The sequence below is a fragment of the Rousettus aegyptiacus genome, unplaced genomic scaffold, assembly GCF_014176215.1.
Source record: "Rousettus aegyptiacus isolate mRouAeg1 unplaced genomic scaffold, mRouAeg1.p scaffold_m13_p_9, whole genome shotgun sequence".
In the NCBI taxonomy this organism is placed as follows: Eukaryota; Metazoa; Chordata; class Mammalia; order Chiroptera; family Pteropodidae; genus Rousettus; species Rousettus aegyptiacus.
This window is the reverse complement of record NW_023416312.1, coordinates 16,115,740-16,139,257: the sequence shown is the minus strand read 5'-3', so window position 1 is coordinate 16,139,257 and position 23,518 is coordinate 16,115,740. Positions and strand designations below refer to the sequence as shown.

General features: G+C 38.8%; 1 protein-coding gene and 1 pseudogene across 10 annotated transcripts in view; both read right to left on the bottom strand.

Moving 5' to 3' along the window:
- Positions 1 to 10,819, bottom strand: part of GK (glycerol kinase) — a 63,652-nt gene extending 52,833 nt beyond the window's left edge. For 5 of the 10 annotated variants that reach the window (XM_036226769.1, XM_036226773.1, XM_036226770.1 and 2 more), the window contains exons 1-2: positions 10,703 to 10,819; positions 81 to 154 (exon numbers count right to left, since the gene is read on the bottom strand). In XM_036226769.1, coding sequence (XP_036082662.1) covers positions 81 to 154; positions 10,703 to 10,786 — 158 coding nt within the window. In that variant the 5' untranslated portion in view covers positions 10,787 to 10,819. The other 5 variants (XM_016132216.2, XM_016132218.2, XM_016132221.2 and 2 more) reach the window with 5 other exon arrangements.
- An 8,157-nt stretch (positions 10,820 to 18,976) lies between these two features.
- Positions 18,977 to 19,096, bottom strand: LOC118608435 (annotated as a pseudogene).
- Positions 19,097 to 23,518: the final 4,422 nt, after the last annotated feature.

Genomic DNA, 23,518 nt, shown 5'->3' with positions numbered 1-23,518 from the left:
TTTACCAAGCCCCAGGGCAGGTGGAGTGAGATGGACTAATAAATGTGATATATCTTTACATATTAAATTAGGAAACATACCCTTCTTTTGGAAACTCTTGTTTAATTTCCACTTGATGATGACTAAGTAGTTCAGCTGTTTTTGAATTGAAAACCTGAAAAATATATTGCAATATTATGGTCAAAATGCAGGTAGAGAGAAAAGATATTTAAAATTATTCAGCAACTGAAGTTCTCATTCACTGATAGAAGAATTTCAATTAAATGAAATTCCATAGGCTCTTCTACTTTCTCTTCAGGTAGAAACATGAAAGTTATAAGATAGCTTCAGAAATAACTTCTCTTTAGTTAAATAGAAACCTAGTGAAGATAAAGCCAAAGAGACAATTCCTTACTCTTTGAAAAGAATAGTTCTATACGTAGGAAAGTTAATACATCAACTGATTAATAGTGTGGGTTTCTTTTTGACAATAGGAAAACCAAGAATAAAGGGAGAGCTGGTAAAATGCTGATAGTGATGACGTTAAGGTTCCATTCAGCATCCTTATGAGGAGACAGAGTCACAGATGCCCAGGCAGGGAAGCATACAGTGTGAATTCCTTTGAAGGGAAGTACAAAAAAACATCGAGCTCTTGTAAAAGGTAAATAGAGCCATATGAGCAGGGGTAGAATTATATTCTTGAATCCAGTTGAGGGCTTTCTGACATACTTGTCATGAGTTGTTGACCCTTGATATAAAACATTAAAACTAATGGATGAAAGCTAACAAAGACATGCTGTACATGCCTCCACAATTTTAATACTACAAAAACAATACTTTTCAAACTTAGCAACCTTTTTTCATATAACATGGGGGGTGGTCCCTCTCATACAGTTGAAAATTCGCATGTAACTACACTGGGCTCTCCACACACTTGGATTCTCAACCTCAGAGCTGACCCTTGAACAACACAGTTTGAATTGCGTGAGTAAACTGAACTCTGACCACTTTTTAAAAAGCGTTGTGGTCTACAGCCATGCCACCCTGAACAAGCTGGATCTCGCCTGACCTTGGAAGCTAAGGAGGGTCAGGCCTGGTTAGTACTCGGATAGAAGACCATCTAGGAAGACCTGTAGGCATAAAAAAAAATAAGGGATTGTAAACTGACAATGTCCTTACAATCTGTAAGGTCAACCGAAGGTTGCCTCGCCAAAAAAAATAAATAAATAAAAAATTTTTAAAAAGCGATGTGTAAGTGGGGCCATGCAGTTCGAACCCATTGTTCAAGGGTTAACTGTGTGTGTGTGTGTGTATAATGTTTTTGTTTGTTTGTTTGTTTGTTTGTTTTTACCAGGGAGTACCTATACTCAAGTTCCAAAGTAATTAGTCTTTGAGAGTAAGGATTCCATATTTCCACTCAAGTTAACTTCCCAAATCACTGTAATTGCAGCAATAAAATCACATCTATTTTGGTAGGAACATTTGTCCTCGCCTAATTTTCCTGTGGGAGAAAAATTACCTGCTCAATGCCACTAAGAAAGGGAAAGAAATAAGAGCACACACACATAAACACACAAAGTGGTTATGCCCCTCCCTCCTTACCACACATGCACCTCCTTTTTGGGAAGAAGTGATAAATATAATTAATGAAAGCGAGAAGGCAAATTCTCAAGCCCTTTGAGCAGATAAAATATCTTACAAGTCAAAGGTTAACAGCACATCATAAGCAAAAGACACTTGGCAGAAGCCCATGTAATGTACAACTTAATATTAGCATATGTCTCTAGGATGTCCGCTTTATTTGTCCTATTTTATTTGTTGAAGTATCTCTAGGGCCTAGAACAGTGCCTGGCACAGAGTTGATGACCAATAAATGTTTTTTGAATATCTGAAAAAATATGGTCTATTAGGCACTACTTATTAGGACAAAAATTATCAAATAAAATGAGAAACAGTTGTGTGGCAGAAAAACTAGGAAGAAACCACAGCTGTATTCTTTTTATTCATATTACTGCTGCTCTTGGGGTCTACTCTCAAATTCCCAAAATGACTCTGGATTAAGAAACAAGGTGTCCCTTTTTTGCTGGCCGGATTCTTAAAAAAATCTCACTAGCAGACCTATGGGGCTAAGAATGGAGTTGTACCCTTCTTCTGTCACTTCTTAGTTTTGACTAGGCTGCCTTTAGCACCCTCACACTAGAAATGGGCCTATAGGACTTTGGAATAGGCACAGAAAAAAAGAATTTCATATGCCATGCTAGGGCATGACACTATCTGATCGCACAGCATCTGGACATAACAGGACAGAATGTGGACTTCCCTACTTCTTTAGAGTGCTGAATCAGGAGAAAATGAACATCACCTTTAGTTGTTTAGATTTGATCCTATGTACCATTCCTGAGTTTGTTTGACACTTTATAGATTTAATGTTTTTAGAATCTACAACTTTTTTGGTGCAAAGCCATCCAACAAAAATATAAAACAAATCACAAATTCAAGCCACGTTTACAAATTTAAAATATGTAACTTCAAATTTTCTCATAAACAAACAGTAAAAAGGACAGGTGAAATTATTTTTAATAACACGTTTTATTTAAACCAATATCTCCAAACAATTATCATTTCAATATGTGATCAATATAAAAAATATTAATGAGATCTTTTGCATGTTTTTAGTACTGTCTTTGAAATTGGGGCACAGAAGAGGTTAGGTTGACATCAGGTCACCTGCTAAACTCAAGAAAAATTTCTGTGCATGGCAGAATTCTGTAAAATGGCACACAATCCCTAACCCCAAGGAACATCCCGCCCCCTTAGGTATTAAGTAGTCTGGCTCCAAGAGACCCAAGGCTTAATTTAAGCCGTTAGCGTGCATGTAATAATAATAAAAAAATTTTTAAATGAAGTTTTTCTTTCACTCTGAGAGTTGGCTTTTTGATCTCTGCCATCCAAAAAGTACTGGTACCAGCATGAATTTGGCAGTGATTAACATCTCTTTTGTCTTTTATCTGCAGTGACAGCTTTCAGGAGAATGTATCTTTAATGTGGATCTGCATCCTCTAAAATTTCCCAAAAAGTTACTTCTTTGGGAACTCTGGCTAGCTATATGTACAAATATTTTGGTTCCTCCTTTCGTGCCTTTTTAATAAAGTGAACCAACTTAGCCAAAGAATTTAAAATTCTAATGGCCATTTGGGAAAACTTTTAAGTCTACCACAAGGCTCCCACCCCTCCTTAAAGGAGAGAATTCCAAACCTCTCAAAGATGGGCTACATTCTTTGATCAAAATGTAGAAGCTTCTAAAAGACAAAATGACCTAAAAAAAAGGCAGCTCTAAAAAGATCCTAAAAATAACTTTGGCCATTAGAACAGGTACTTTAAAATTTATGTTTCTCCCACTCAAAACCTGACGAGATATTTGAGAAGATTTAATAACTTTCAATCATAAAGTTGGCAAAATTAGAAGCTGGGGATTCAGAGGCCGATAGGATTTTTTTAAAAAGCCTCTTCCCCTAAGCTAAAATAAACAATGTACCCAGAGAGAAAGAAGCAAATTAGGAATGACAAAGTTCCTAAGATCTCACTTAGTAGAACAAACTCTTTAGGGGATTTGAGAGCAAGCGTCCCTATCTTACAAATCTTTGTGAAACCAGAAATGCAACTCTACAGGCATTTGCAACTCAAAGCCCACTGATCTTTAATGTCCTCAAGTTCTAAAACTGAAGATAAAAAACAGCAATCAAGGGGTTTTTGTTTGTTTCTTAAAACACAAACTGCTGCTCTGGTTCCAAGGCTGCTTGCCAAGCCAAGAACAAATACAAATCTTAATCATCGTCTTCACAAATATTAGTAAGAAAAAGCCTTAGCCATCTGAATGAATAAATATATCTTATTCCAATTGCTATAAATTAATGAGGGTTTTTTTTTTTTTTTTGCCTCATTGTACCTGTCTCCTGGCTAAAATTTTAAAAACAAAACTATCAGGTCTCTTATTGCATATGTCTATAAATGTGTATGTATATGTATGTCTACCTCCCGAGATTACTAGAAATGGTTTATAAAGAGCTGTTTAATCGGCTTAAAGGAAATAAATGCTCATATGAAAATCCTCAAAAATAGAAAACAAACACAAATGCTTTTTTTCTGGATCACATGACCTGAGAATATTTGATGTTAAAACTGGTTTGAGTTTGGTTTGGTTAAATAGGCATGTTCTTAAAATATCACCATTAAGTACCACTTTTATCCTACCTGGGTTTATTAGTCAAATTAAGTCTATGTTTTCTTTTGCAAAATTTGCCAGCAAGAAAAATAACTTGGTATGATAAAATTTTAATAATTAACCTAAACATAATTATTGAGAACAAGTAAAATAAACAGATGTAGATGGGTTCAAAAGTTTTTAGGCAAACTTTTCAGCCATACTTAGGTTTTATGGTATGTCTACTTAGTTTCCCAAAATCTTTCGTTAATGTGAAACCTTAGACTTTTATCAAGTTACATGTTGAATATGTAGATCATTTCAAAAAAATATATACTGAAACACTGATTGTTAAAAATTCTAAGTGTATTTATTCTTGACTTCTTATTACAGATAAACTAAAAGATAAAATTTGAGTCTGCCAATAAGGCAGATGAGAACCTTATGCCTGGTATAACATGGAAGCAAAGAGCACAGGCCTTGGAGGTGTGCATTGCTTGTGGGTGAGGGGCCAAGCCCAGCCCTGCCCCTGCCAGCCGTTTTAACTTTTAACTTTCGAGCCTGAGTTTTCCATGTGTAAAAGGGTTACATAAAATAATTTAAGAAAGGTTTTTCTGCACAGGGTAGGCACACAGTATGCATCCAAAAGACGCCACCACTACTGTTGCTGCTATGACTGCTATATTTTTATTACTGTTACTACTATTACTACTACTACCACCACCACCGATAAGTGATAGAGTTAAGATTTGAAATACCCGGTTCTATTTTCACCTCTAAGCTCAAGACATATATTGATTCCAGATTTTGTTTTGGGGGGAGGGCAATTAGAAACAGAAGAAACAAGGAAACTTAATGTAGAAAAAGATTTGAGCACTGTGAAGGTACATAGCATACACTCAGAAGATGTTACCACTACTACTGCTATTACTATTATTGCAACGTATTGTTGTGTTGCTGTCATTATTTCTGCTGCTGCTACTACTACTACTACTACTACTACTACTACTACTACTACTACTACTACTACTACTATTAATCTCTAAGCGGTAGGATTAGAATTAGGGGTCACCAGTTCTATATGCACCTCTGTACCCAAATCATGAGTCAATTCTACATTTGGAGGAGGGGGATAGTTAGAAAAATGAAGACACAAGGAAAATTATGTTTAGAAAAAATTGTTTAATAGGAACTTTCTGCAACATCACATGCCCTCTCTGTCTTAGAAGGAAAGTAGTGGAGAGACAAAATGCTTTCCTTACTAAGTAGCTGTCCTTTAGGCTTGCCTCACTCATTTTATGAGTCATTCATAAATATGCACATTCATTTCCCTTCCCATGTGATTTCCCCACTAGCTTACTCTTTTATGCCATACTCAACTTTACTATGTGATAAGACATTATTCAGGAATGTAAAAGCCCTCTTTAAGACACTATGATATATATAAATTTGAATGACCTAAAATAAAAATACTAGCTACAAATATATCACACTGCAAACTTGACCACAAAAGGCATAATGGCACCTTCCGACAAGCCACACAACTAAAGGAAACATAGCAAATAACACTGTATTTTTCTTAAAAATCAAATTATGTTAAATAGCTTATACATACATCTAACACATCAATAGTTGCCAAATTTCACCCCACAAAGTTTACCTTCCAAATCTTCCAATCCAAGAGTTCTAGTCAACACATCTGAGCCCTGAGGCCCCTCTCCACTGATGTCTATTCATGTGGTCTTATGCCAGATGTTATTTTGGGGAGGAAAAAAAGACACCATTCCGCCCCTTGAGCAGTTCAAATCTGAAAGCTTCTAGAATACTTGTGAGACACAAGAGGACAAAAGAGGGTGGCAGCTCTATGGTGAGAAAGTATTCTTGCCATTTGTGTAATGTGATGGGCAAGAAAACAAACCAATTTAGTGGGGAAAAATCCCCACAAAAGAATCACAATGATAGTTATCACAAGAGTGGCCTCATTCCAGCTCTGAACCAAATTAGTTTTACCAAGTTTACTGTTCATTAGTTCCTGGCCCCTAATGGGTGCTTAATAAATATGTCTTGAATAAATAAATGAAAGAAAAGGAAGTGGAAATCATCCCTAAGCCTTATGAGGTCTCTAAGTATAATGAGACAACTGGGGCCAAGGCAGTGTTTCCTGCCAAAGCAAGCACGGAACTATAACTCTAATCATTCTCCATAGACGCTGGCTATGGGAACAAAATGGTTATTCAACCATTATCCATTGTTACTACACCTGAGTCCAGCCCAGGATCTGTTGCTGTATCACAAGATGAACAAATCAACAATACCTATTCGAAGGCAAAATTTTTTACATATTGTAAAAACAAGCTGTAAGTATATTTCTCTTGGTGAAGATTCATTGAGGATCATAATCAGGACTGACACTTGAGTGACATGTGAATAAGTGGCCTTCTCCAGCCTCCCATCTCCCCTTTACAGTACTCCAGGTAGCAGGGGGCCTAAGGCAGAAGTTTGGAGGACAGGCTTCCCAGTGTGACAGATTGCAATGGACCTGGACTTAAGCCCTCATTCCACAAGTTACTCTGAGACCTTGGGCACAATCCCAAGCATGGTCTAACTGGTCTAATTACCTGTGTAAAGGAGCTTAATAATAATACCTGCATCACAGTTGTTATAAGGATTAAATGAGATAATGCTGGAAAAGTCCTCAATGGAGTAGCTGACACATTTTAACTCACAACACATCTGAAGCTTTTGTTTTGTTTTAATATTCAACTTAATGAGGGGAAAAAAAACAAAGTTACTAAATGAAAAAAGGAAGTTGACTGTTTAAACTGCAACTTTTGTCTTATAAAGAAATGGCCCCTCCTTAAAACCCATTACAGTAATTATCTTTCTAAGAAGTTGCTACTCTGCAGTCCGAGTAACCCTGTACCAAAGCCAGTTCACTTTCCTATCCGACAAGTTAGAAATTCTCCTTTAGTACAAGGCGTATGCATAGGTTGCCAAGATTAATTCTTTGACAACTGGAGGAAGAAGTGAGTATGTTCTAAAACTGCAGGTCTACTACTAAAATAGAAGAAATTAAGTAATCAAACATACTCAAATCAGAAAGTTTTAAGATTTTTGGACTAGGTAAAAAGGATATCCAAGATTAAAATTCTGTTGACCTATTAAAGACAAATAAAAATCTATTCAATATGTACAAACTGCTCTCTATAGACAAAACGTGTGTTCATTTGTTGTATTGACCAAGATGTTTTAAAGAATACAAAGATGAACAACACTTAAAAGGAGGTCCCTACTCTCCAGTACAGCAGACACAGAAAATATAATACAAAGTAGGGATAATGGCTACTAACAGATAAGTGCTAAAGGAAGGGGGAGAAATTCTGACTAGGGGTTTGAGGAAGACACGGCAGTTAAGCCACTATTTGGAGGCAGAGTAGAATTTTAAGAAGGTATGGGAATAGAGGAGGAATTGCCTTGGATGAAGGAACACGAATAAAGAAATCATGTGTCCCTTAATAGGAGAAACTTAATATTGCTAGCAGAGAAAAGGAGAGAAGAAAACTTGGAGAGGTTATTGGTCTTATGAAAGTTGAATTAGATATGCAAATTAATGAATGGCCAGGAAGTTGTTTAAATATCTTCAGCTTTATAAGCTTCCTTCTGACAGTTCTTATTCACTATAGTCTTCGTGAGAAGGTAAGCAATTATTTTTGAGTCATAATTACAATGTGGAATAATATGACTGGAACAACTCCTGGGAATCCCCTTGTGATTGAAGCACTTATTCAGCAAATCTATTATCTGCATTTTGCAGGGAGTGGTTTAGCAAGCTCTTTTCCTTATAGCCAAAGGGAAAAACACTTCGCCTAAACCACTCCCAAGTTTCCCTCTACTTTGCAGCCAATCTCTAAGTCTTTGATCTACCTCTGAAGCATTCTTTTTTAGTTTTCTCAAGGAGTGAAAACTTTATTGATAAACTTTTACACATCATTCTATAAGCAAGATGGAATTCTCCTGAATTTGCACCTTAGCTTACTCATTGAGCTCATTCCATACAGAGCCCAATAAGGAGAATCCCAACTTTCGAAAGGCTCACGTTGTTCCTGTCACACACTGAACAACTGATGGTGAGAATATGAAGTTGACTTAGTCCTTCCCTACTAGTGCAGAAAGATGTCTATTGGGCAATGGAATCCAAGGGACCACAAACAACCTGCGGTGGATAAAGAAGATTGTTGGGCTATGTGAACAGTCAGGCTGGCTCCTAAAAAGCCAACGGTTACAAAATATTTTACCCACTTTCACAGAGGGCAAAGGCTATATAAACTTGAAAAAACTCACCATGTTTGGTTTGGCCCCCAGTATACTCTGTGAACAGTTGCTAACATTGAAGAACAGGAAAATGTCACTGAAAATTCCAGATGACCAGCTTTTCTTAAAGAATTTGAAGATCCGGCGACACTGGGCTTGTGTTCCTGCTTGGCAACTATAGACTGACCACTCCCTTGGTCTGAGTCTGCTCTCCAGTCTGCCCCCCTCCTTCTACCTGCCTGGCTCTTGGAGGAATTTGTGGGGACAATTCTTCAATATGGCTTCAAAACACAACAGACTATGTCTTAATGGTCTCTCTTCATTTTAAATACAAAATGGTGACTGTATATATATATTAATCAAATCCAGTCAGGCAGACTTTCTTATGAATCAAGATTACTTTATAAACATTTATGAAAATAAGACAAAAATGAAACCTGTCCAGGGTGATCAAAAGATAAACAATGTAAGAGACTGTGGAAATGTCTTGGCAGCTCAAACCAGGGTTAAATAATGAAATAAAGATTCAAACTAAAATTGGACTGAAAGCTTTCCAGTTTAGACAAGAAAGAGTATCAAAATGAACGCACAAATTCAGGTTTTGGTCAAGGGGTCAGCTAAACAAATTTGGAACAATATATACACTGTATGTGTAATGCACACATACAGTATACATCCACATACATATGCATACTAAATCATGCACGAAAAAACAATCTGAGGTAAAATAGCAAAGATGGAGCTAAATAATTATTAAATATTTACATCAACTTGCCCGGCCAGTCAAATGTTGTCCATTTTAGCTTAACTAACAATCATTTATTGAAATTACTTTTAAATTGTCTTACTGAACTCAGCGGCATCTCACTTTGAGAGCAAGTTTCCTAGCGGAGTCACTTAAACAGCACTCTGTTACGGTAGAACTCTGCTGTTACACACGGTAAATAAAAAGAGAAACAGAATTTTCCTGTCATTTTACACTGTGAAGCATGTGCACAAAATGTAATAGGCAGAGTATCAGAACTGAAATTTGCAAATATTAGAAATTAAATAAAGATTCTGGTAAAGACAGTGTCCTGTCTTTTTCCTAATATGTTCTGCCACCCCCATCTCCCCACAGCATTCTACCTTATGCAATTTCTGTGGGAGAGGATGACAATGCACCATCATGCTAATACTATATTTGTTCTACTGTTCCAAAGGACGTTGTGTTAGGCTACCACAGCCGTGACACAGCTTTCCCCCCATCCAAGGACGTCCTGCGCCCCGCAGGCCAAATGCTTCTGGGGAAGACCGCAGCAGCGGTCAGTGTGGCCACCTGTCCCTGGCTGCATATGCAGGCTGGCTGCTCCACACTGATGCTCGGCAATTCCTAGCTTCCTTTTGGGAGAGGAGTGTTCCCTTTAGTAGGTGACCGGGTTCCAGCACCAAGGCCGGGGCTGCTTGGCACGGCCGCCGGGGTCGCGAGAGGCCGAGGTCCCCCAGGCCCAGGCGGGGCAGCCCCAGTGTGGCAGGTCCTGCTCAGGGGGCTGTGGCCTCCTTCCCTTGCCTAGAGGCTGGGGCCCGGGGTCGGGGTAGGCGCAGGATGGGGACGCGATGGGACCCAGCTCCTGCTTCCCAGGACTCCTGCCCCGGCTCAGCTCATTCCTCAAATGTCACCCGGGGCTCACCAAAAAGCGCGTCGAGCTGGTGCCCTGGTCCACTGCCCCCACCAGTGGCCCCAAAACTGCTTTCTTCGCGGCTGCCATGAAACCAGCTTCGGGTCGTAGGGCGATCGCGACCCGTTTCCCGGGTAACGGCGGTGGGAGGGGGAGGGGCAGGCGGCAAGTCCAAAGGGATATGCGGAGTGTGACCGCTGAACGATCCGACCGCGCTCCAGGCTGCCCCTTTACCCGCGCGGAGCCTTCTCACCCCGCCCCTCTGGTTCAGGCCCCGCCCCCAACCGCGTTCCCCAGGACTCCGGGGGCGTGTCGAAGGGGGGGGCGCTGTCTCCTGGTCCAGCCAATTAGCAAATGCAGAAAGCAGCGGAAGGTACAGACGGTCGGAGGACTGCGTGACGTCATGAGGCGGGGCCTGGGTGCGGCGGGGGTGGTGGCTAGCGCAGTAAGTCACGTGGGGCCGGCAGCCGGGCGGCGCAGCGGCCTGGGGCGGAGGCGGGTGCTTCCCATTGGCAGAAAAGGCCACTGGCCCACGGAAAGGGCACAATCTTACCAGCGTTGTGGGCCTCCTGCCCGTTGATGGGTCCCGAAGTGCAGAACTGCGTGTTCCTCTGATGCGCTGTACAGAGCCTGGCATGAGCCGCTCTTCGGACCCACCCGGTCGGCCTTCCCGCGCTCCACACGCGCCGCCCACCTAACACCCCTCCCACGCCCACCCGCACGCTCACCCCCACCCCCGCGCCACACCGTGCATAGTAACAATCCCCTCTACAGGGACTGACCCTCAAGTAGTGTCACCTCTAGAAGCAACGCGAATCCCTCACCTTTGTGGGCTTTTCTGGGAGGAGGAACACGGAAGTTCTTTCGGTTTAGCAAAGGAAGCGCTCAAAATTAACCTATCCAAGTACCTCAATTGACTCCCTGTCCTGAGGTGCCCTGGCTTCTCGCTTCACCTCAGCCTGACCTCACTCTGGTGTCCCCTCCCTCACATGTCATTTCCCCTCCCCTCATTAACTGCTCTGGCCCGCAAAGGGAGAGAAAAGGGTCTTTCATTTGACCTTGACTTTACCTTGTCAGGATCCTTTTCGGCTTCTATGTTCCAGGGGCTTTCAAACTTTGGACCAAGACTCACTGTAGGAAATAGTTTACAAAACAACCCCAGGTATGTGTGTTCACCTGCATTTATTTATAGTATACATATTACAGTTGCACATATAAATATATATGTATTTTTTGGGAGGAGGAAGAAACTACCCTTCTAGGTTCTTTCAGCTAGTCTAATAATTAAATACAATGAGACAGGTTAACAACAGAAAATAACCAAATTTAATTACATACATATTAATAGGAACTCCACATATATGAGATGTTCACAGACAGTTGAAATGAGGTATACATGGCATTTGGAGCTAAGGATGAGGTACGGCGCCTGAGGCTGAGAAAGGAGGAGGGCAAGTCTCAGGATAAGAGGAGATAGTCAGTAATTTAAAGTTTGCCCTGCCCTATAGATAGGTCATAAAAAGATATTTCTGATAAGTCCTATAATGAGCAAGACCCAATTTGAATTCTTTAAGGGTGAGAGAAAAGGTTCTCCCGATCCCTAAGAATCTGAATTGTCTTCAGCTCAAAATAATTCACATGCCAGAGAAAAATAATACCATATGGTTTCACTTATATGTGGAGTATAAAAAAACAAATAAATGAAACAAAACAAAAACTCATAGAAACAGATTAAAATGATGGTTGTAAGAGAGAATGGGGGGTAGGGGGTGAAAAAAGTGATGGGGAATATAGTCAATGTTGTGATAAGTTTGCATAGTGACAGATGATTACTAGATTTAGTGTGGTGATCACATTGTAAGGTATACAAATGTCAAATCACTACATTGTACACCTGAAACTAATATATTGTATACTAACTACACATAAAAGTAAATATTTAAAAATAAAAAATAAAGGTAATTCACATCACACTTTGGGGAAGCTTGTTCTGAACCCCTTTGTTTACACATATTGAAAAATGTTTCTCAAACAATATTTATCCTTCTATGCAATGCCTTCTGAATTGTTTTATTATATTGCATATCATTTTTTAATGCCAGTTGAAAATCACAATTGATTTTGTAAACCACCAAGCTCTCTCGATTCTGAAAGCACTCTACTATTCCTGCTCTCTCACTTTTCCCCACCCCTTTCCCTAATTTCTCAATGTTCTGGAACATAATTTCCATTTTTGCCCCCATCTACCCTTACTCTACACCACCTCACTTGTCCATCGCTGTGTTAATAATTTTACCACACTTGCTCTGGAAGTAAATTTTCCTGTACTCCATCTAGAAATCATATGCTGGTGTTTCAGATGAGGCCTGCTTATGGAGATACTGGACTTGATAACTACACTGGCTTGCTTTAGGACAGGAAGACAGATGAATCAGTATTTCTGAATTTCCTGGAAGAGGAAAAGACAGACAGGCTAACAGGCAAATGTAAAGGAAGTAGCTAACTTGCCTCTAAACACTGTGAAAGGCATTAATTAAATGATATAGATAAGGATTTCCATAACTCTAGCAAACAGTAAAAAAGAAAGCCACCAAACCTAAAACATCAATCCAGTAAAAAAAATTCCAGATTGTTTTTTAACTTTCACATACTTTTGACTCTCAGAATCTAACAGGACAGCCAATTATTTGTTTGGCAGTATAGTGGTATCAGAATTCAGATATTTCAGATTAAGTAGGCTGGATGTACATGAGAGATTCTTAAATATATTGCTCCTGTGGTTTGCACACAGTCTGTATTCCACATCTTCATTTCTTTCACCAAAATGTAACCGTGCAAATCTTTACTTCTTTAAAATGACATTTTCTCTTCTTTTCCTCCTTGATTCAAACTAGCCTTGGCCTCACATATTTTCTTTCCTTATCCTTTTGCATACTGCATGACCACTCCCTTAATCTTTAAGTCCTTAGGTCATCATTAAACAGTCTTAGTAACAAAGCCTCAGGTCTGTGGACCACATAAACAGTTTCTGTCAAACTAAAGATAACATCTTGCAGCTCCACACTCAAGGAGGGGAAAAGACCCTATCTCCTATGGCATCCCCTTAAAACGAGACAGAATGATGCCATGACTGACCTCAGGACCTGATACAACGATGAACTGCCTCCTACCCCAGCACCAACCAATTGGTAGAGCCCATGACTCCGACTCCCTTAGCTATTACGACTAATGAGTCTTCCCTTATATAATCTATCCATTAGAAGCCATGGGAAGCCAGGTCTTTGATCGCTAGCTCACCTGTGTCTCTAGGCTTGGCACCATTTTCTTAAAACTTCTACTTTCTTTGCTGCAAACTCCTGTCCGTGTCTCCTTTGGCTTTGATGCATGCAGGCAAAACGAACCCCTTGAGTTTGATAATAAAAACAAAACTGAAAGGTTAAAATATTTGAGCTTTCAGGAGTCACGTACATCTTCTAGAGACCAGGGAAGGTCATATGGAAGGGCCTTAAATGTAAGAATCTAGCTCAGGCTATCGCAACTCCATACCCTAAATATTTACTCTGACTCCCATAGACCCATTTTCCCTTTTCCTTTTGGAATTACTCTCATTTGCCTGCACTTTCTCATTCCTTCATTCCTCAGCTGCATTTCTGAAAACTCAAATTTATATAAATGTAAAAATCAACTAATAGATATTCTGATTTCATTTATTATACTATCATTAAGATAGAGTTAGAAGTTATAATAGGGCACCTGAGGCCCAGAGAGCTTAAGTGACTTCCCTAAGATGAGCTAGCCTTCTGTGGCAGAACCAGGACTAGAATTTTGATCTCCTGACATCAAGCCTAGTGCCCCTTTACAGCATCCTGAGGGATGTGGAAGCTGAGGAAAACTAGGAAGGAAATTGATAAAAAGGAAGAAGGTGGGATGCTGGTCACTGGAACAAATATGGGCTTGGAAAGCTAAGGACCTTGGTCTGATCTTGTCTCTGCCATTCAACACTTGACCTTCTTGACCTTGAGTAACTCATTTCCTCCCATGGCTTCTTTGCTCATGCGTAAAATAGGGAAAATGTCACCGACGTGGATGTATTCATGTGAGACAAATGACATAATGCCTATGAAAGCGCTCTATGAACAGCACAGCTAATTATGAAAGATAACATGCAGTCTCACTGGCAAGTCTGTCTCCACCAAAGAAACCCAAAGGTGAAGACCAAGGTCTTTCATGCAAATGATTTAAGTAGCTTGAGTCATCTGAAGCCCTCTGGGATTATTTCTGACTGGTAGAGCAAGAAATCAATGTTAACCCCCATTGGAGAGTCTCTAGGTGTTTCTTTTATTTCTCCTCTGACTTTTCCTATTCTTTGTTAATTTACACAGAATTCATATAAACAAAAAGATTATATCCCTAGATAATCTACTCGATTTAGAAAGCTAGCCTTTCCTTAATCTCTCCTTGCTATGCTAATGATAATTTGGCTATGGATTAATATAGATACGGAAAGTATAACATAAAAAGTTAGTGCTGGAAAGGATTACAATGAATAGCATGGGCACTCCTTAATTTATGAGACTGGAATGATTTAGGCAGATTTAAAAAGTAATTTTCCCAAGGTAGCAGAAGGAGTTGAAGACAGATTAAGAATTTAAATATACTTAACAAAAATGGCCAAATCGGGAGTCTTCCCCTCCCCCATGCAAACTAGAGAATCTTCTCACATGCATGTTAAAAATCTCAGTGTGATGGCCTAAAATTATGTATCACTTCATGCAATGTTACAGTTGTGATAGGATACAGCAATGACTTTCAAACTTTACCTACATCAGAACCACCTAGAGGACTTGTTAAAATCCAGATTCCTGAGCCCCAACCCCAGAATTTCTGGTTTAGTAGGTGAGATCTGCATTTCTAACAAGTTCCCGGGTGATGCTGATACTGCTGGTACAGGGACTGCACTTTGAGGACCACTGGGCTATGGGTCTGCTGGAATCTCTATTTTTCTAGGAGTTAACAAAATTGTGTGGTAAGAGAAATCAATCTTATGATTTATAATAGTGCCTTTTCTCACAAATCTTAGTTCTCTGCTATTAAGTAATCCACTTAGAATATTGGTCGATAAAGGCTTAAGGCAGACGCTTAAGGCAGAGGCTCTTAAACATGATTAGTCTTTGTCAGAATCACCTAGGACACTTGTCAAGGATGCAGATTCCTGCCACGTTCTCCCTACTCAAAACCCTCAAATGCAAGGAGCTAGGCTCCTTGATGCCAGGGATTTTGTCCCGATCATTATTATATCCCTCAGGCCTGGGTGTTCTATAAGTATTGAATGAATGAATGAATCAGTGTGATAAATTGCTACATAGGTGACTCCTGATGAATCATGCCTTCTGGTAATAATGTACTTGGGTTTTACCCTCCTACATTTTTTGATTGTTTTAAAGTTTTAGTGTAGGCTTTGCTGCTGGATACAAAATAAAGGCATCCAACTATCACAAGTAGGGCAGTAATTATAAAGTCTAAGTTGTAAAAATTATTTGAAAATATAAGCTCTTTTTGAACACATTGTGTCAAAGGCTGCCCATATGAATACCTTTGGTATAAAACAGTAACATTTCCTTTGATAAGCAGATGAAACCCATCCTTTACCTTACACATATTCTCATCTCCTTGTAACTATACTGCGTGGTCTGGTCTCAATGACCTTTATTAGTCACAACTCACTTCTGTCTCTTCATAGGTGCAGAGGAGACTGGGCTTGGGCCATGTGACTTGCATGGCCAATGGGACATTAGCAAACATGATGCAAGCAGAGATTTGATAAGTTCTTGTGCAAAAGTGTGCCTTTCCCTCTTTGTACCCAGTGGTCATGCTGTAAGAAAGCCAATTTAATCTACTAGCTGATGAGAAGCCATGTGCACAATAGCACTCTAGTTGACTGACACCGACTTCCAGATATGTGAATGAAACCATCTTGGATATTTCAGTCTCAGCAGAGATCCTAGCTGATTGCAGTGGCTGAATGAGTGACTTAGTTGAATGAGGGACCTGGAGCAGGAAAATCACCCAGTTAAGCCCAGATTGTCCACAGAGTCATGAGAAATAATAAATGGTTGCTGTTCCTGGCCATTTGGTTTTGGAGTCATTTTGTTGTCAACAGATAAATGACATAGCGAGTACATTTTGGTATGATCTCTTTTCCTCACAGCATTTAATTATTGGTCCTATTGGGTTGCAGCCAAGACACTGGGTCTTTTGGAAAAATCAAAGTATGAGTACCTAGAAGTTTTCTAATTTTCCAAACATGTTTGGAAACTAGAAAATGATGTTATATGAGATATTTTCAAGGTTCTGGGTCAGGACTAATATCTGAAATGCCCTTGAGGGCTTGTTAAGGGCAAGATGGTCCTTAAGGTGGTACTTTGGCTGTCACTTTGGATATGTTTATTTTTTTCCCTCAGCATCCCTTTGGCTTTCCAATCTCATGTTCCTCTAATTTTCCTCATGCTTTCTCTTTTCTGTGCTTGTTTGTTTTGCCTTTTTTTTTTTTACAAGCCCACCTCTAAGCCTCCAGTGGCTAATAGAAGATAGACAAAGATGTATGTTTCTTTTTATTTTTTGCCTTTTGCCGCTGTATAGAGGTGTAAACAATATGGATACTAACAAAAATGAAGCCAAAGTAGCAATAATTACATTCACTGTTACGTTCAAATATGTTCATGAAAACAAATTATGTATTACATTTATAATCCTGGGGCACTGACCTTTCAAGTGCTCCACTAACATATTCATACAAAATTATTTAGTCCCTCCTCTGACAAGTCACATAGTAGGCACAAAATATATATTGAATAGATGAAGGGAACTCACTAATCTCAATGAGATTACAATCATTCATTTGCTGGTTCCTTAAAAAAATGTGTGCTCTTGAAAAGAAAAAGTAGCTTTACAGTTTGTTTATACTCCATGGTTAAACTTGATTAGAAAAAAAATGGAGGAAAATGTGTCATTTATCACTCAGTAATGGCATATAAGAAAAGAGGAATGATAGGCTTACTTTAGGTATATTTTTCGTCTTTTTATTTATTTATTTATTTATTTATTTATTTAGGCACGAAAACCCATGGTTGACCTCACAGAATGCAAGGACTTTGTCAGTTTACAATCTCTTATTTTTTTTATTTTTTTCTCCTACAGCACCTGGTCTTTCTAGGTGGTCTCCCATCCAAATACTAACCAGGCCCAACCCTGCTTAGCTTCTGAAATCAGACAGGATTGGGCTTCTGAGATCAGACAGGATTGGGCTTGTTCAGGGTAGCATGGCTATAGACTATTTTTTTGTCTTTTTAATGGGAGACTACTTATTTTTGAAACATTCCACTGAAATCATGTGTATCTTTGGGAGCACTTCTTATTTATGAAGGAACGTATAGATTTAATTTTTTAAAAATTAAAGCATTGGAAAAAACTTTACAGATTGTCTAGATCCACTGCACTTATTAGGGCTGAAGAAAATATAGGCAAGAATCTGGGTAATTTGTCCAAAGTGGCTCAAATATATGAAATTGGTTGCCAAGTTGTGAGACATAAGTGTATATCTTATGAATTTATCACTGCTCATAAAAAAATCAAAGCAAAAGCCAATCTAAAATGAATCAATAGTATTACTTTTCCAAAGATACTGTAAATATATAAACATTATATATGTGTATGAATAATTAAGCCATCACTAAAAAAACTGTGTCAGTTTTTAGATAGTTTTTCTACCATACTTTTAAAAAATTATATTAAAATTATTGGGGTAACATTGGTTAGTAAAATAAAATACGTTTCAAGTGTACAATTCATTAATATGCCTTATATATATTGCATTGTGTGTTCACCACCCAAAGTTACATTTCCATCCTCCACCAAATATTTGACCCTCCCTTATCCCTATTTACCTCCCCTCTCCTCCACTTCCCTCTGGTAATCACTAATCCACTGTCTGTGTCCATGAATCCCTGTTTGTTTGTTACGTTTGTTTGTTACTTTTAGTTTTATATCCCGCATATAGGTGAAATCATATGATTCTCAACTTGTTCTGTCTGATTTATTTTGCTTAGCATGATAATCTCAAGATCTATCCATGTTGTTGCAAATGGCAGTATTTCTTCTTTTCTTATGGCTGAGTAATATTGCATTGTATACATATGTACCACAGCTTCTTTATCCAGTCATCTATCAATGGACACTTTTGTTGTTTCCATGTTTTAGCCACTGTGAATAATGCTGTTATAAATATCAGGGTGCATATATCTTTGCAGATAAATGTTTTCAAGTTTTTTGGATAAATACCCAGAAGAGGGATTTCTGGGTCATATGGTAATGCTTAATATTGCAAGGAACCTCCATACTATTTTTTATTTTGGCTGTAACAACTTACATACCCACCAGCAGCTTATGAGGGTTCCTTTTCCCCCACAACCTCTCTAACACTTGTTATTACTTGTTCTGTTGATGATAGCCATTGTAACAGGTATCTCCTTGTGGTTTTGGTTGGCATTTCCCTAATAGCCAGTGAAGTTGAGCATCTTTTCATATGTCTGTTGGCCATTTGTATATCTTCTTGGGAGACATGTCTGTTCAGGTCCTCTGCCCATTTTTGAATTGGGTCAATTGTTTTTATATTGTTGAGTTGCATGAGTTCTTTATATATTTTGAAAATTAAGCCCTTATCAGAGGCATTGTCTGCAAATATATTCTCCCATTCAGATGGTTGTCTCTTTGTCTTGTTGATGGTTTCTTTTGCTGTGCAGAAGCTTTTTATTAATTTTTTAACACTTTTTAAAAATTGCTACCTGGTATTCCTAGGTGGTCTCCCATCCAAGTACTAACCAGGCCTGACCCTGCTTAGCTTCCAAGATCAGACAGGATTGGGCACGTTCAGGGTGGCATGGCCATAGACCAGAAGCTTTTTATTTTGATATAGTCCCATTCATTTATTTTTGCTTTTACTTCCCTTACCTTTGAGGTCAAAATTATAAAATCTTCTCTAAATCCAAGGTCTGTGAAGTTTGTCTTTATGTTTTCTTCTATGAAATTTATTGTTTTAGGTCTTATATTCAGGTCTTTGATCCATTTTGAGTTAATTTTGGTGTATGGTGATAAATTGCAATCTAGTTTCATTCTTTTGCATGTGGCTTTCCAATTTTCCCAGCACCATTCATTGAAGAGGCTTTCCTTTTTCCATTGTACATTTTTGGCTCCTTCGTCAAAAATTATTTTCCATATATATGGGGGCTTAATTTTGGACTCTCAATTCTGTTTCATTGTCTCTATACTTTTTGTACTCCATTTTTCCAAAGCCCTATTTCTCACCACTATACACACAACTTAGGTATTCGTCTCTGTCTTCTATCTCTCTATGTTAGACGATGAGGAATTAAAAAATGTAGAGAAACATCAAAATACTGGAGAAGATCTAGAGCAACAGAAACTCCCATTTATTGCTGGTGGGAATGCAAAATGGTACAGTCCTTTTAGCAGACTGTTTGGTGGTTTGATGGTTTCTTATAAAACTAAACATGTTCTTACCATATGATACAGCAATTGCACTCCTTGGTATTTATCCCAAGGAGTTGAAAACTTATATTTACACAAAAACCTGCACATGGATGTTTATAGTAACTTTATTCACAATTGCCAAACTTGGAAGTAACCAAGATGTCCTTCAGTAGGTGAATGAATAAACTCAGGTACATGCAGACAATGGAATATTATTCAGTGCTAAAAAGAAATGAGCTAGCAAGTCATGAAAAGACATAGAGGACTCTTAAATGAATATTACCAAGTGAAAGAAGCCGATCTTAAAAGGCTACGTATTGTAAGATTCCAACTATATGACATTCTGGAAAAGGCACAAGTATGGAGACAGTAAAAAGATCAGTAATTGTTGGGGGGTGGAGGTGGAGGTGGGGTGGAGATGAATAGGTGGAGCACAGAGGACTCTAGTGAAACTAGTCTGTATTGATACCACAGTGATAGATATGTGTTATTATAGATTTGTCTAAACCCACAGGATGTAAACACTAAGAATGAATCCTAATGTAAACTGTGGACTCTGGTAGATAATGATGTATCAATGCAGGTTCATCAGTTGTAACAAATGTACCCACTGGTGGCAGATGTCACTAGTGGAGGAGACCGTAGGCGGGACTCATAAGGGAACTAACATTCCCTTCTGTTCAATTTTGCTGGAACTTAAAATGGTCTCTAAAAAAATCTATTAAAAAGAACTGTAGAAATATATGAAAAGATGTTCAATATCACTAGCTATTAGGGAAATGCAAATCAAAACCACAATGAGATATCATCTCACACCTGTTAGAATAGCTATAATCAATGGGACAAGTAATAACATATGTTAGAGAAGATGCGGAGAAAAAGGAACCCTCATATGCCGGAGCCTCTCTTTCAGTACCTGAAAGAGAGGGATGAAGCCTAAGGGGAAAAAGAGAAGGCAGGAAAGATCTTTCCGGGAGGGCATACAGTCAGAGCTGCAGCCCCAAGTTTATTTAGCATAGCCTTTTTATGTGATTTTTGAATACCATAATCAATCACCATGTCACCATAGCAAAGCACACCATACATATCTAAACCAATGCTTGTCAATTACATAAGATCCTACATGTTCTTGTTTCCATGGTAGTATAACATTCCATAACCTTAAAAGGTGACTTTATGAGGCTTACCAAGGTGACCATTGTTTTAAACTCATCAGCCATAGCATGGCTTTTAGCTACGTGACTTCTCCAGTGCCTCATAATGGCTTCTCAAAATGGCTCCCGACACTCATACATGCTGGTGGGACTAAAAATTGGTATAGCTACTATGGAAAACAGTATGGAAGTTCCTCTAAAAACTAATAATTGATCTACCATATGATCCAGCAATCCCTATACTGCGTATTTACCCCCAAAGACTTGAAAACCATATCCGAAAAGGCATTTGCACACCGATGTTCACAGCAGCACTATTCATAGTGGCCAGGACATGGAAACAACCGAAGTGTCCTAAGATAGGTGACTGGCTAAAGAAGCTGTGGTGCATATATACAATGGAATATTACTCAGCCATAAGAAGAGATGAAATACTGCCATTTGTGACAACATGGATGGACCTCAAGATAATCATGCTAAGCGAAATAAGTCAGATGGAAAAAGTTGAAAATCACATGATATCAATTATATGTGGGATATAAACCTAAAAGCAGCAAATGAACAGGACAAACGAACAGAGACTCATGGACATGGACTACAGACTAGTAGTTACCAGAGAGTAGTGGAGGGGGAGAAGGGGAGAGTAAATGGGGTAAAGGGGGTCAAATATAGAGGGGTTAGGGGAGGGTGAAGTGGGCAAATGAGATCAAATATATGGTAGCTGAAGAAAACTGGACTCTGGGTGGCAAACACACAATAGAATATATAGATGAAAAATTATTATGTACACCCCCAAATTATATAATTGTATTAACCAATATTACCCCAATAAACTTAATAAAATAAAATAACTTTAGAGATAGTTCGAATCAATTTGAATGGTTCTCTACCCTACTCATCCTCCTCCTTGGCTGACTGCACATTGCTGAGCCTTCATTACATTGGTTGAGAAATCACCACTCTTTCCCTTCCACCGCCATTTTGATTCTCTGGTCTCAACTTCCTTTGCTTTTGACCACATTGCTTTCATTGGTATATTTCCTTGAATTATGATAAAATAAATTTTATTAGAATTATTTGTAGTCACACTTAAATAAGCTTATGAGTTTAGTGCTTTCTTTTTAAAAGCTAAGGCTATTTTAACTATCTTGTAAAATATTGGCACAACATGAGATCACTAACTTATGGAGAATAGTTTTTTTTTCTCCTAAAGACAGTTGGTCCCCAAATCTCTGCCCTTCAGGAAAATTTCAAGTACACTTTGTACTAACATTTTCAAATATACCTTAACTTCTCTACTCTCTTTCATGCCCTTTTCCCTAATTGCTGGTTAATGACACTACAATCTACAAATGGAAATTTTCTCTAGTTTCTGTCTGTCTGGCTGCCTGGAAATGATGGTGATGTCACAATCGTTGGTTGGCAGTTAGGCAATATAGCAAGAGGAACCTGGTTAAAGGGGAAATAACTTGCATTTGTAAATTAATATTTGTACAGTGAGGAAACCATAGGTTTGTATGACTCTCCTCCCATGACTCCCTCCTCTGCTGGATGGGGTGTTATGACATCTCTGCTTATTAAAGAGAACTGGCTTTGATGTAGTGCCTATGTTTAGACACTTTGGAATGCCTGTATATCCTACAGATGACAAATCTATATTGTTTCCACCTTTGGAGACTTTCAGTCTTCCAGTCTCACAGATATGGACACCCAGAATAGCACTTGCATTCAGGAATATGGAACAGAGTGATCATTTCTAACTTATTATTCACAGCTCTGTGGGTATGAAGCCTAAAGGAACAAGCACCATTTCAAATAAGGGTTTGGTGCTTCTGTGGTACCCCCAGTGAAGTGTTTTCAGCAGAATAGTTTTTCTCCTAGGTTTATTATTTGAGTGTCGTCTCTGCTATCCAGTATAAGAGAGCATGTTATGTGCATTGTAGTCAGGATACTTATGTTATACAGCTATTTAGACCAGTGCTTCTATGGCTTCAGAGTCACAATTCCCTGAATTAAAATCTGTACTCTTCCAAAGGTATGTAGGTCAAGTTATAGCAAACTGGAGGTTTTCTCAGACTCACTCCCTTAAAAATATACTTCCCTGGTCTTTGGCCTTTGCTCATAGGCCTTTCTTTATCAGTACACCTTTCTCCCCCCATGTCCATTGTGGTTTCTGGTACGTTGTTGCAATAATGGCTTCTAATATGTTCACTTCTTCCTGTGTCCAAGCCCTTGCTGTATATCCATCACCCTGGGTCTATACTTAACCAGGTGACTTGTTTTGTCTAAGGAAGCAACAATAATAACTATGACATAGCAGAGACTTCAAGTGATCTTTATTTGGCCTAGAGTTTTTTTTTGCTTCTCCTATGATAGTCCTTAAACCACCATGCGGAGAAGCCTGGGATAGCCTGTTGGAGGTTGAGACATCCCATGGAACAGAGGCAAGTCATTACCATTGAGGCCCGACTAGCAAAACAACCTTAACAATCAATCAGACATGTGAATGAGGCCATGCTAGAACATTCACCCTTGGCCCAGCCGACCAAGACCAGAAGAGCCATCACAAATGTGCCAAATGCCCCAACCAACATGGAAAATCTACAGAATTGTCCAAAAACATTTTGTTGTTCTAAGCCCCTAAATTTCTTGCTTTTCTTTTTTTTTAA